Source organism: Balaenoptera physalus (genome assembly GCF_965194825.1).
Source record: "Balaenoptera physalus genome assembly, chromosome: 16".
In the NCBI taxonomy this organism is placed as follows: domain Eukaryota; kingdom Metazoa; phylum Chordata; class Mammalia; order Artiodactyla; family Balaenopteridae; genus Balaenoptera; species Balaenoptera physalus.
In genome coordinates this window covers 1,720,908-1,734,438 of record NC_138898.1, presented here as the reverse complement: position 1 = coordinate 1,734,438, position 13,531 = coordinate 1,720,908, and the positions used below count along the sequence as shown (strand labels likewise).

At 56.7% G+C, this 13,531-nt stretch overlaps 1 protein-coding gene across 4 annotated transcripts; it reads left to right on the top strand.

Annotated features, from left to right (window-relative positions):
* The first annotated feature begins 13 nt into the window (after window positions 1-13).
* LSM14B (LSM family member 14B) lies at window positions 14-11,732 on the top strand. Of its 4 annotated transcripts, XM_082428871.1 has the most exons (10): window positions 16-285; window positions 2,151-2,314; window positions 3,424-3,559; window positions 4,328-4,444; window positions 6,644-6,811; window positions 7,050-7,127; window positions 7,342-7,503; window positions 7,850-8,000; window positions 9,774-9,959; window positions 10,501-11,732. In XM_082428871.1, the coding sequence occupies exons 1-9, from the start codon at window positions 159-161 to the stop codon at window positions 9,943-9,945; spliced, it is 1,275 nt and encodes a 424-aa protein (XP_082284997.1). In that variant the 5' UTR covers window positions 16-158; the 3' UTR covers window positions 9,946-9,959; window positions 10,501-11,732. The 4 variants fall into 4 exon arrangements, with proteins under 4 accessions (XP_082285000.1, XP_082284998.1, XP_082284997.1 ...); XM_082428872.1 differs by lacking the exon at window positions 7,050-7,127 and having other exon boundaries at window positions 15-285; XM_082428873.1 differs by lacking the exon at window positions 4,328-4,444.
* Window positions 11,733-13,531: the final 1,799 nt, after the last annotated feature.

Here is a 13,531-nt window from a genome sequence, read left to right as displayed (position 1 = left end):
CCCGCGTTCCCCTCAGAGCCCCCGGCCGCGCCGTCGCTCGCTCTCTGGTCCTCGCGTAGGCCCTCGGGCGGCGGTGAAGCGGCGCACAGGCGGAGGAGCGGGCGGCGAGGCGACCGCGCGGAGGCGAGCGGGCCAGGCCCGGCCGGGCGGCCTCCGCCATGAGCGGCTCCTCGGGCACCCCGTACTTGGGCAGCAAGATCAGCCTCATCTCCAAGGCGCAGATTCGCTACGAGGGCATTCTTTACACCATCGACACGGACAACTCCACGGTGGCGCTCGCCAAAGGTAGCGCCCCGCGGCCGCCCCAACCGCCCCGCCCCCGCCAACAGCCGGGCCCGCGCCCCCGCCCCACCCCCCCTCCCCGGCTCCCCTACGCAGTCCCGCCTCACCCCCCGGGGCGCCCCCCACATCCTGCCCGCGCCCCCCGGGGCGCCCTGGGCCTCCGCGCCGCTCCCGCCCCTGCCCTCCGGGGCTCGGCCTGCACAATGGGCTCCCCGCGCCCCGGCGGCAGCGTAATTGTGCGCGACCGGCCCGCCCTGCCCGGGATTGGGGTGGGGAGGTGGGGGCGGGTCCAGCTCCCGCGGCGCCGCCTCCCCCCCGCGGCATAGCCCCCCCCCGCGGCGTAGCCCACCTCTGCAGGTGGGGGGGTCGGCGTTGCTAGGCTGTTTCCTCCCCAGCTGCCCGAGGGCGGAGGGGGCAGCTGGCGCCGAGAACCCGGTCCCTGTGGGGGAGGGGTGGGGCGAGGGGCCCGGAGTCTCCCCGGGGCCTCCCCAGAAGGCTGGGGAGCGAGAAAACGCGACTCCTGCAAGCCCTTCTGGAACCTATTAAGCAGCTGGGGCCTTGAGCCTGAACAAATAACCACGTCTTAATGGATTCTCCTGTCGGGATAGGAGCATCGGTTGGCGGCTCCATGTTCCTGTTTAAAGCGTCTTTCTACTGTAGTTCAGACGCTTCAGTCTGTGGGTTTACCCTTTTGTGACCGACCTCTCCCTGCGGGCGCTGGTAACCACACTGAAGTCCCTGGGAGACCTAGAGAAAGATGGCTGTACTGTGGCTCTGCCGGAGTCCAGAGCCTCTTCTGAGCGTGTTGAGGCTGGAGGTGGGCCCAAAGTTTCTTTGTCTTCATCCTCCGGGGACGATGACTGTGTCCTTCCCCTGCCTCTTGGAAGTGCTGAGTGCAGCCAGGTCTGCAGAAACCCTGTTTGTTTGATTGCTCTTGTTAGGCTGGAGACACTGGGCTGGGCCTCTAAGGGTCAAGGCGCAGCTACGTGCTCCTGTGTTAGAGGGAGCCCCCCCATCCAGGTCGCGGTCAGTTCCCAGCTCTGGGGGTAGCTCCTTTGAAAGCCTAGTATTTAAGTTTTCCGATAGATGTGTTGCTCCAGGACATAGTTTAGTACTGTAAGATTTTGTGGTCACTTGTATTCTTGGCTTTTGGCTACATTTGGCCTGAGACCCCCGTTGGAAAAAGTGAGGCCCAGCGTAGTCCCTGGTCCTCAGCGGGAGTTGTGCTAGGATTAGATAGAGGCTGCTTCAAGCCCAGCTCTGCCTCAGAGACCTGAGAAGGAGGCACTTGCTTGGGCTCCTTGAACCCTGCCGGTAGGGGTTAATCCCCTAGGAAGCCCCTCCGGGAGGCACAGACGCTGGTGGTGTGGGTCCGCGTTCTGGGCCGTTTTCTCCCATTGTTTCCCTACCAGCTCCTCCCAGGCTGCTTGTGGGCAGAAGGGTGGGGATGACACTCAACCTGCTGGCTTTTCTCAGAAGAAAAGAGACTCCCCAGGGGCGGTGTGTTGCGAGGCTTCAATCAAAAAGCAGCTTTGGGGCTGTTTAATCTGCAAAGTCAGATGTGAACCGGGGCGGCGGGCGGGGGTGGGGGGCTGGATTTGCAAAGCAGACGTCGTTTTGCAAGAGCGCTGGCCTTCCGTGTTTGGAAGGGAGACTGTCAGGCTCTGAATCGTTCGTGGTCGTCTTTGTGACCCAGAACTTTTTGGAGCTTTGCCAGCTGGGGTCTTGCAGGTATTGTCCGTTGATAATCGGGGGCGGAGCAGTTGAAACGTGGAAACTGCATGCTGTGGATGGCTCCTATGGGAGGACTGATTGAATGCACTTGGTTGAGGATGACAACATAACCCTTCTTTTTCTCAACCCCTAAGTGAGGTCCTTTGGTACTGAAGACCGTCCCACAGATAGGCCTGCCCCCCCTAGAGAGGAAGTTTATGAGTACATCATCTTCCGGGGAAGTGACATCAAAGACATTACTGTGTGTGAACCTCCGAAAGCTCAGCATGCGCTCCCTCAGGACCCTGCTATTGTTCAAGTAAGTGCGCTGCCCCGTTTCTGCCGTGGGCACCGTCTCCAAGAGGCGCTGGCTTCCAGGCGGAGCTGGGTGTCATCTGGCCAGAGCGCTCAACTCGAGGAATAGCCTTTTCGTGAAAAGCAGTTGAACTTTGTCTAGCTGTTGGCGTTCTGTGGGAGGCCTCATCTGCGGCACGCGCCGGGTGTGCTGTAGAGTGAGGCCGGCCCAGCGTGTTGGGCGGTGCAGGGGAGAGTGCTCTCAGTCTTGCCGGCACCTGGCGTTTGTCCTTTGTCTCGGGAGGGTAAGCCTGAAGCCCCGGTGGCATGCTGTGCGTGAGAGAGATGCTAGTACAGACTTGGGACAGCAGGGCTCGCTCTCCCAACACTGTCCCGATGATCAATTCAGCGTTGTGGGATGCTGAATTTGCAGGTGTCATGCCGTGTGCCTGCCTGCTGTGTTATGGCGTGTTCTGCCCAGGATTACTAGGGAGTCCAGGCTAATATCTTCTTGGCTTGTAAACCTCGACTTTCACCGACTCTTGCGGGGCTCACGCTGCAGGAGGCGCCGGGACAGAGCGTGCTCCCTGCAGGGTGGGGCTTGCACGCTGGGCTGTGTGGGCACGTGGAGAAGCCCCGGGCCAGACTTCTGAAAGGTTTGAGGTGAGCGGCCTTGGGAACTCCAGAAGAGGGAAGTGCTTGAGCCAGGCCTTGAGGGACGAAGGGGACTCCCAGGAGCACGGGGAGCCGGAGAGAGGACGCCGCGTGGGGTAGTTCCCCGGCTACACAGCCGTGCCCCGGCGTGTGGGGGCCGGGGCCCAGGTGAGGACGCCATCCTCATCCCTGGCAGAGCCTGGACTCCTTGACGACCGGTACTGGGGCCATTAGAGGGGTTCATGGAGTTAGGAGAAGGTCGTGTTAGAATTACCTGGCAGGTGGAGCTGGGGGTGAACGTGGAAAAGGCAGCTCTGGGCCCCTTAGGCCACCCTGGAGGCTCACACGCCCCTCAGTGCCGCCTCGGCCTCCCGGAGCAGGCTGACGGATCGGGCTGCCTTTCCCAGTCTGCACGGTGCTCTCCAGGCAGGGTGACAGGAGGGCCTTGAGCTGCTCTCACTTGTGTGTCTCATTGCTTAGTCTTCCCTGGGCTCGGGCTCGGCCTCCTCCTTCCAGCCACACGTGCCTTACAGCCCCTTCCGAGGGATGCCGCCCTACAGCCAGCTGGCCGCCAGCTCCCTGCTCAGCCAGCAGTATGCCGCTTCCTTGGGTTTAGGTGAGTAACCTTTTTCTACCTGGTAAAGTGCCTGTGCCGTGACATCCATGAGCGGGGCCAGACCCTGGTGGTGGGGACGCTGTATTCGTGTCACGTTCAGCTGGCAGCGCACACTGAGCACCTTCTTCAGTGGCCCTTCAACTAGTTAGAACGCTTAGTAACTCCTCAGTTGAGTGGAAGAGGCAGCAGGGTGAGTTTTGGAACAGATGAATCGAATCAAAATTCATTTAAAGTGTCAGCCTGTGTCTGGGTGGAAGTTGTGGTACGTCTGGTTCAAAGAAGAAATAACCGATGTGTGTAATTACAGATGAGTTCTAACCATTTGCACATTTGTCAGCCTATAAATACAAAAGTTAAATGCAACGCCCACCTATCCTATCCTTTTACCATTCTCGTGTCAGTGCTTTGCTCAAAAATGAAGTTTCCCCTGAGGTTGAGTAAGGTTCGCTTCTACACGCGTGGAGTGAGAGTCACCTTGGCCATAGGTTTGCGGCACATTCCAAGCCCGGAGTTGCAGGCATCACCCCCTTCACTCATATGAGTCACGTGCTTCTCATAGAAGAACCTCGTTGTCTTGATTGCTGCTCCTGGGGTGCAGGAGCCCTTCTCTGCTTGGCTCCCTGTTTCTAGATTAGGCTTGTGTGAGCAAAGTGTCCTATGAGATATGGCTTGGCTCTTTCCAAGCCTGCTATACACAAGACGAGTTTCTCATTACTTATTTGTGTGCTTTTCTTTTTTTTTGCTCTTTTCTCCTTTATCTTCTTTTAGAAAAGTTGGTAAGCCCTCCAGCCTCAGCCGCGGCTTCCAGCCCTAGTTCTTCTCCATCTCCACAGCCCGTTTCAGAGCTTGACATGTCCTCAGAGTCACATCAGCTCACTTCCAAGGGTAACAGCAGTTTTGCAGAACTGCATGCTGTCTTGCGAGCCATCCTAAGAGCGAGGGGGTAAACCAGTAGACCAGAATGACAGTAGCTGTAGCAGATAATTTGCCAAGCCCGTGGATCAGTTAAACTGCCTCTGTGTGTTTCTGCACGTAATCCTGACTTATTAACTCTCACAATTTTAAAGAGGGTATTAGAAAGAACCAGCAGTGCACTTTGTTCACTCTCCTGGGTCCAGGGTCTGTTTTGACCTGTACTGTGATTGCCACGTATGGGAAACGTCCCTCTGCACAGAAGGCCACTTCCCGGGGTTTCTGCTGGTCCTAAATGCAGTGTAGGTTGCTGGGTAAGACTGCAGGGCGATCCCCCAAGTAACAGGCATGCTGCTCTAGGATCCGTGTGGCACATTCCTCACCCATCCAGGGCGTTCCGTATCGGGGGCCTCGGGTGTCTTTGTAAAATGAAGCACCATTAAAATTGGGTGGCTAGCCTGAGTTGTTGACCGGATGAGCAGTGGGCCTGATGACCGGCTTGGTAACCCTGGTTTGTCCCACCTGTCTGCCGGGTGCCGCACCTGTGGGTGGTTTCTTGCCCTTTCTGGGCCTTCTCCTTTCACCAGAGGTCTGACGTGAGAGCGCCGTGTGCGCCGCCCTCACCTTTGCAGAGACTCTGTCCGAGATGGTACCTGGGGCTTTCGTTATGGCACACAACTACTGTCAGTCTGTTACCTTGCATGTGTTGCTTTCCTGCATGGATGCCAGTGGATCTGAGTTACAGCGGTAGTGATGTTTCTTTCCCCACTTAAAAATTGCACAAGATAGTTCATTGTCCTTAGGATCATTTACATAAAACTGCTCTTAGGGCAAGATAGTTTGATCTGTTTTTATGAAAAGCAAATGAGCCCAAGATTCTTGCCCCATCCAGTTACAGCGTGAGCAGGAAGCAGCCATCTTGTTCAGGGAGGGCCGTGCTGAGTGAGGCGCTAGGCCGGAGAAAGTGGTCTAGGTCGACGAATGCCCATCACAGAGGACACTTAAAAGTACCACCAGTAGGGGGGCTTCCCTGGCGGTCCAGTGGTTAAGAATCCACGCTTCCACTGCAGGGGGCACGGGTTCAATCCCTGGTCGGGGAGAACTAGGATCCCGCATGCCACACGGCCAAAAAAGAAAAATAAGAAAAAAAAAGAAGTATCAGTATGTAGGGCCTGCCCTTTGAGTACTTTTGATCCGGTTGTGAGGAATTTCTCAGAGTAATTTCTGACAATAGTTTCTGTTCTATGTTTAAAAACAAAGGTAGACTATCCAGTCTTCACTGTGTTGGGCTGCCCCTCCGATAATAGTTACTCCATGGTTAGGGCTCATTTATTTCTGTCTCAAAAGTCTGTGCACCTCCCCCCAGTCCTCAGTTGTCCCGTTTAAACAGTGCCCACCGGAATGTGGGAGGGGAAAGGAGGAGATGGCCGGACGTGTGTGGCACGCCCTTCTCTGTCCTCTTCTTGCGGCAGAGGCCCATCTCGTGAGGGGCACCTCCACCGAGGCCGGGTTCTGAGCACGCCTGCGCTCAGGCTTGGGGATGCCGTGTGGTGGGAACAGACTCAGTGCAGCGCCGTCTCCAAGGGCAGCCTGGGAACCCTTCGTTTCTTATGATGAGCCTTCACCCGGAGGAATGCAGGCTGTTATTTCTCTGTAGTCAGCTCTCATCACTCCCTCCTTTTTGGTTTTATTGTGCCTTAAGCAAAAACGACAGTGTTCTAGAATTTTAACTTCAAAGGCTGAGCACTGCATTCTGTGGAAGATGCCAGACTGGGGTGGTTCTTGTCCAGCATGGCCCAGAGCGAAACACATTCTCAGACCGTGAATTCACCGGCATCTCGGGACTGCTGAGCTCCCTCGGGGTTAGAGCTTGTGTGGTTTGGGGGAAGCTTTTTCTAAACCGCTTGAGAGGTGCTTATTGTGCTGGGCTGTTTTTCCCTCCTCCGGATGCCCTAACTGGGGGAGCCTGCTGGCTTTTTTGCTGCCTGGGCTAGACGCAGAGGGGATGGTGCGGGGTGGGGGCTTTGCCTGGGTTCGCTAGAACCCCTCCAGGCGGTGGCCTTCCTCCTGCCGCACAGCCCGCTGGACGAGGAGTGTCTGTGTCTGTCGGGGGCGAGGGGGTGTGGCCTTCTCCTTGTCTCTCTTATTAACCTCTCCTCCTCCTCAACTCAGGAGCTGGCTTTCCGGCTGTCTCAGTCAGCAAGAGCCCCATGGTGGAGCAGGCTGTCCAGACTGGTTCTCTTGATAACCTGAACACCAAAAAGCTGTTACCTGGCAAGGGCACCGCGGGGATGCAGCTCAACGGGCGCCCAGCCCCGCCAAGCAGCAAGGCCGCCAGCGGTACTTAAATACTCACTCCCCTGGAGTTTATTCCTGTTCTCAGTGGCACAGCGCTTCCTGGGGTTCTTTTTTTATCCTTTAATTAGACACCCCCGCCCCCCGCCCTGTAGGCTTTTGCAGGGCCGGCTCTTGCGCAGTCCCCGGTGGCGCCGCCCTGCTCCCGTCGCCAGGCTCTGCTCCCGTCCCCGGGCTCTGCTTTCGCAGGCGCTTTGCCTTACTCTTCCTTTTTGCACCTTAGATGTAGCTCAGCCGGCAGCTGTGCAGACTCAAGGGCAGGTGAATGACGAGAACAGAAGACCTCAGAGGAGGCGATCAGGTAACAGCTGTTGCCACTTGAGTTCTGGGGAGCCGAGAACCACCCGGTCGCGCTCCGCTTACCGCTCCTGCCCGCTTCTCCGTGGGCGACGGTTTCAGGGTGCTGGGCTCAGCGGCAGCTTCGGTGTGCTCTGTCCCCGCTTTGTCTTCTGTCTCACACCGAGTAATGCTGACTTAGTGGCTTACCAGCCAGGGCTGTCCTTTCCTTCTCACAGGGAACAGACGAACAAGGAATCGCTCCAGAGGGCAAAGCCGTCCAACTAACGTCAAGGAAAACACAATCAAGTTTGAAGGCGACTTTGATTTTGAGAGTGCAAATGCCCAGTTCAACCGAGAGGAGCTGGACAAAGAATTTAAGAAGAAACTGAATTTTAAAGGTTTGAAAATTTGCCCCTCCCCAGGAGTGTCCACAGCGCAGGTCAAGGAGAGACGGGCGGGGGCAGCTGGGATGGTGGTCGGCAGGGAAACCGTGCCGTCTGAGGAGTTCCCAGAAAGGAGTCTGGGGGGAGGACCGTGCTCGGGGGATGAGGAGCAGATCGCAGGGCCCAGGGCTGGACGAGACCAGCAGCGAGGAGCCAGAAGAGCTTTCCACTTAGTGCAGAACACTCGCGGCCGTTTCCCTGAGGCCTGAGGACAGCCCTCGAGTGGCCCAGCGAGGACCTGTCCTGGTGGAAGGGGCTTTGTTTGCTCCTTGGCATCTCAGTGCTCTGCTTCTCTGCGTAGACGACAAAGCTGAGAAAGGGGAGGAGAAGGACCTGGCGGTGGTGACCCAGAGTGACGAGGCCCCTGCTGAGGAGGATCATCTGGGGCCCAACTGCTACTATGACAAATCCAAGTCCTTCTTTGACAACATTTCCTCTGAACTCAAGACCAGGTCAGGGGGCTGGGGGGCCGGGCAAGGCCTGGGGGAGCTGGGGGGAAGACACTGCCCCCAAACTCTGAGACTGGGGCATGCTCTTTTGGAGACTAAACCCAGATCTTAGGTTCAAGGCACATCTCTTAGGCTCACATTATTACCGTAATTGGTACGTCAGGCCCAGTGGTGCCAGCGGTAGGTGGTGGTGTGGGAAGCCCTGACGGTCACAGGCACCTGAGGGATCTGACCCAGGTCCCGGCCCCTCTTTGCTTAGCTGCCCCTTTCTCATCAAGGTTGGGCTGGACCACCCTCCCCACCGCGTCGATGTTCCCGTTCGGTACCACCTCGCCTGGGCCTGCTTTTTGGTCTGACCTTGGTGGCCTTAGGCCCTTGCTACCTGAGGCAGCTGGCAGGAGTGTTCGCAGTATTCTTTCACCCACCTGATTGCTTGAGGCCGGGGACTCTGTCACGTGCTTTGTTTTTAGCACCCAACAGCTGGTGCTCAGATGTTGCCCGAGAACCAGCTAGACAGTAAACGAAGTCTACAGAACGGGCGTGGCGTGGAAACTCAGATCCATTCGTTCGCAAATGGAGTAGCAGACGCACTGCAGGCACTGGGGGAGCAGCAGAAAGCAAGCTGGGCGGTCCCTGTTCCCCCCACCACCCCTCTTACGTTTTGGCAGGGGAGAGACAGAAGAAAAAAACAGGCGCACGAGATAACACCTAGCAGTGAGGCGGGAGAGGTTGGGGCGTGTGTTGGGTGTGAGGGGAGTGGAGCGCCGAGGTCTCGGGTGAGGTTCGGGAGCCAGTGGGAGGGTGAACGCAGGACGGGGTGCAAGGTGGAGGCGGGCACGTGCAGCTGCTGTGTGGCTGGAGCGGAGCCTGGGGGGTGTCAGGGAGGAACGATGAAGATGGGACGGTCCCTGCCGGGCTTTGTAGGTCACGGTGACAACTGGCTTGGGGAGAGCAGTGCTTTCTGAGGTTTCACTGCTGCTTTGTGGAGAGTGGGCAGAGGTGGGGCAGGCATGGAAGCTGAGTGGTCACGTCAGAGGCTTTGGGGTAGTGGTCAGTGCTGGAGGAGGGGAGAGAGGCTTGGCCTCTGGCATGCCCTGAAGGCTTGCTGCTGGGCTGTGAGGAGAGCCTGGATGGCTGAAGGCTGCGGTTGCTGCTGCTTGGAGTGAGGAGGTCGGGGGGGCAGCAGAGCAGGGGGTTGGGCTGGGTGTGTTGCGTATGAGCTGCCTGTAAGCAGCCCCGTGGCGCACAGTTGGACATCGGGGGGTCCTTGCTGGAGGGGCAGAAACGAGTGTTGGCAGCGTTGGTGCTGCGTCCGCACCTCCCCTAAAGCGTACATGTCATAGCCTTGGAGACCCTGCTCCGTTTAGCCTAGCCCCCTCCTCATTTCTGGAGACTCGTCTGGAGGGGTCCATGATCTGCTCCAGGTCTCGGAGCCTGCACGGGCCCTGGGCCTAGCAAGCAGGGAGGGCTTCCTTCGTAGCACGCTGGTGTCGCGTGCCGGCCTTAGATGACGCAGGTGTGAGAGCTTTACACCGAGCAGCCCCGTCCAGTGGGAGACAGGCCTGGTTGGAAATTGGGCTGGGAGCCCCTGCAGTGTTGAGTCTCCGGCTCCAGGGTCCTGACTGGATTGCCCCCGCCAGTGGCTCCAGTGACGAGTCACCATCCGTCCGTCTGTCCTTTCTCCCTCCCCGGCTGTGTGAGGCTGGGGCCCGGCCCGGAGAGCTGTGAGGAGGGCCCGCTGTAGTCGGCCTCACGCTCCTTGTCTTGTTGGTTCAGTTCCAGGCGGACGACGTGGGCTGAAGAGAGGAAGCTCAACACGGAGACCTTCGGGGTGTCGGGAAGGTTTCTTCGTGGCCGTAGTTTCCGGGGTGGATTTCGAGGGGGCAGGGGCAACGGTGCGGCCCGTCGTAACCCGACGTCCCACAGAGCTGGGACTGGCAGGGTGTAAGGAGGCAGCCGAAGGTGAGTGAGGGGAGCTCTGGGGTCCTCTGGTGGGGGAGGGGGCATCCGGATGGGGCTGCCAGGTAGGAGAAGCCTCTTCAGGAGCTTCAGAGCCAAACTGAGGCCGCGACCCTCTGAGTGAATCCCCCAGGGGGCTCTTGGGGACAGTGGGACCCAGGCCCCGGGGCTGTCAAAGTGAAGGTCTGGGCGCTCCCCACTCCGGTGTGGTCAGGAAGGAGAGATGGTTACAAGCCAGGTCTCAGCTCCAGCCTGGCCTTGCACTGACCTTGAGTCTGCGTTTTTAACTAGGTCGAGGGTGATGTGTGTGCCCCGTAGGGGCTGGGCGGTGAGTGGGCTACGGGTGGGACCTGGAGCTGCCTCCCCGCCCCCCGGTGTGAACAAAAACGATGACCTTGGGTTGTGATGGGAAGGTCTGGGAAGCCCCGGCCTGACTTGGAGTGGGAGGGAGGTTGAGCAGCCCCTGCCCTTCATCCACAGTGCTGGGCTCGGGCCGGGGAGCTGCCTGGACACGCTCACTAGGCGTTGTGTCTCCTCCTCGCAGGCTGTCGCTGAAGCGGCACCGACGCCAGGCTGTGTCTACGAGGACGTTGGAAAACGCTGCACTTCCTGCGGGAGACGTGGGTCACTTTGTTTACTGAGTTTGGAAAATTCCCATGCTACTGCTTATGTTTTGGACTGAACCGAACTTGGACATGGTCTAAGTTAGAACCACTTTTTTGGGGGGACGTGTATATGGGAAACCTCTTTGAGGTATCTTGGCCTATTTTTCCTTTTTAGTTGTGCACAGCCTGATTCTAAGGTTTTGGTATTTTGCAGAAAGGTTTCTAGAGCGAAAGCGTGTGATACTCACTTTGTGACCTTTTTTGGACAGCTTTGATTTTTAACGTGGAACCAAATCCCATTTGGCAAATGCAGCAGCCAAGCGCATCTCTGTAATCCAACTGGCTGCTGGTGCTGTTGGCCTGGCACCCACTGCCACAGGTGGGGCCTAGGAGCCAGGCATGGCCGGCATGGGGGCCTAGGGCATGGAAAGTGGGGTGTCCCACGGATCATGTTGTAGAAGCAAACCAGACGACCCTGACATCCCGAGCAGCGGCGACTAGCGGGCTGGCGGTGACTACGGGCTGGCGGGGTCTGGCGGGGTCGGGGGCCCTGAACAGGAGGGAGCTGGGAGCTGTCACTTGGAGTGTGGCTTCCATAGGAATCGGGGCTGGGGGTGAATGCCCAGGACAAACTCCTCTGCGGCGTCCCTCTCCCTCCTGCCCTCTCCCTGCCAGTCCCTGACCTGGGCCAGTCAGCATTGGACTCTGGCCGAACACTGTTCGGTGTCTTATCCACTTGGAAATGAGCCAGTCTTTTTTTTTTTCTTTTTTTTGCAAGGTCGGTTGACCGAGAGCATATTTCCTCTCACTTGTAAATAGTTCTGTGTTTTTGTTTTACTGGTGGGTGGAGGGAGGGTGGGGAATATAAATTTGTTGCATGAACAAAAGGATCAGACCTTCAGTAGAAGCATGCGTCCCTCTGACAGGGCATGGTGGTGAGCATAAGCACCTTGGTAACTAAATCCCTTTAAGCAGGCCTAACGGTTTCAGTTCTGTATCGCTTAAGTTACTGTAAAAGCTTAGGTTTATTTTTGTAGGAATTAATGGCTAAGAATTAGAATATAGCAATGTGGCTGCTCTGTTGGAGCAATGTAAACTTGTAATTATAAACAAACATGCAAACCTTTAAAACCCTCTTCTTCTCTGTTCTGAAAATAAATAATCCTGTTGACTCTGTTGCCCGAGTTACTTCATGGCTCACATGCCTGTCCCAAGGTAGGTGTTGTGTGCTGTTCAGATTTGGGGGACATCGGGCACTCTGGAGTTGAGACCTGGCCAGTCTGGGTACAGGGCAATGAACCAGCCCTAGGTTACTGAGAGCCACCTTCCCGGGGTGAGTGGTGCTGCTTTCCGGATACTCTGGACACTAGTTTAGAGAACCTGCTTCGGAAGTGGCCCCTTCGCTGCCGTAATACAGCTTCCAAGCTCCCCAGAACTTTCATGTTGTTGATGCCTTGGGACCTGTTACAGGGCTGGACCCTGGGACTACAGAGAAAAGCCAAGACTTGGCTGGTTTCAGACTGAAAGCATGTAATTTCACTGCAGTGGGTTTCCAGGCGATTTTTTTTTTATAAAAATTCATTCATTTATTTATTTTTGGCTGCATTGGGTCTTCGTTGCTATGCGCAGGCTTTCTCTAGTTGCGCCGAGCGGGGGCCACTCCTCGTTGGCGGTGCGCAGGCCTCTCATTGCGGTGGCCTCTCCTGTTGTGGAGCACGGGCTCCAGTAGTTGTGGCACGTGGGCTCAGCAGTTGTGGCACACGGGCCCAGTTGCTCCGCGGCATGTGGGATCCTCCCGGACCAGGGCTTGAACCCATGTCCCCTGCATTGGCAGGCAGATTCTTAACCACTGCACCCCCAGGGAAGTCCTCCAGGTGATTTTTAGAAAGCAGTCTCAGGACTAAGGCCCACCTGGCCATCCGTGAGCGGTTCCGGCTGAGAGGAGGAGCGGACAGCAGGCCGCGTTGGCCTGTGACATCTGCATGCCAGCCTTGTGTTCTTGCCAGCTTCCTCTTCCGGGCTGTCTGCCTCTCCCCAACAGATCCTGAGCATTGCTGGTAGCAGTTTCAGAATTTAACAAACTCTTAGCACTCTTCCATTTTTTTGCTAACATCTTTGACCAATTAAAAATAAAAACCTTCCATAGCTGACCTGCTACATGCAACTGGCCTTAGCACTAAACTAGGTAGGTGACTCAGCACTCAGGCTAAACAGGTATTTCTCTGCTAGAGAGTCTAAATATACTTAAGTCACAGTTTACCACCTATGACTAACCTTGCTATTAAAACTTTAAACTGACAATCACTGTGACAATTAGACACTTTAGGCTAAGTTTAACATGTCTCTGGGCCTCTTTACCCGTGTTTATTTTGACCGTGCCGCGTGGCTTATGGGATCTTAGCTTCCCTACCAGGGATTGTACCTGGGCTCTCAGCAGTGAAAGCACCGAGTCCTAACCGCTGGACCGCCAGGGATACGCTTTAGTCCTCTTTAGAATCCTGACATATATATGCCATTGAATGAGAACCCAGAGTACAAGAGAAGCTGGAGACAGCAGAGCCCTGGCGTTGGAGTCCTGCCAACCACTGCGGTCGGGAGAGACAACCAGCCCAAGGACTCTTCTAAGAAGCCTTTTGTGAGTTCTCCTGGGGCAAAGGAAGCCAAAAAGCAGTGCCATCACCAGGGCTGGCGGCAGGGCCTCGCGAGAGGCAGCAGAGGTGTGCAGGAGAAGGGTGGTTAGGGTTTTTCTGTAAAGGCAAAGCTTAGGACCATGACTCACCCTGCTGTGGACTGGAAGCTAGAAGAAGGGTCATCTTTCTGGCTAAAAAGGGAGTGAGGGTAGGAAACAGCCAGAAGTCTTGAGGTAGCAAACAGGAGTGCTGACTTCATCTACTAGAACCAGAAATTCGAGACAAGTTCCACAGCTACTGCTCTGCAAAATGAGCTCAAGATGTAAACTGAGCAGTTTGT

What these genes read in the sequence shown, in the direction of transcription:
- LSM14B (XM_082428871.1), top strand. Translation starts at nt 159, where the DNA reads ATGAGCGGCTCCTCGGGCACCCCGTACTTGGGCAGCAAGATCAGCCTC. An exon ending in TGCCGCTTCCTTGGGTTTAG is followed by an intron (nt 3,560 to 4,327) that starts GTGAGTAACCTT and finishes ATCTTCTTTTAG; the next exon opens with AAAAGTTGGTAAGCCCTCCA. An exon ending in ACATCAGCTCACTTCCAAGG is followed by an intron (nt 4,445 to 6,643) that starts GTAACAGCAGTT and finishes TCCTCAACTCAG; the next exon opens with GAGCTGGCTTTCCGGCTGTC.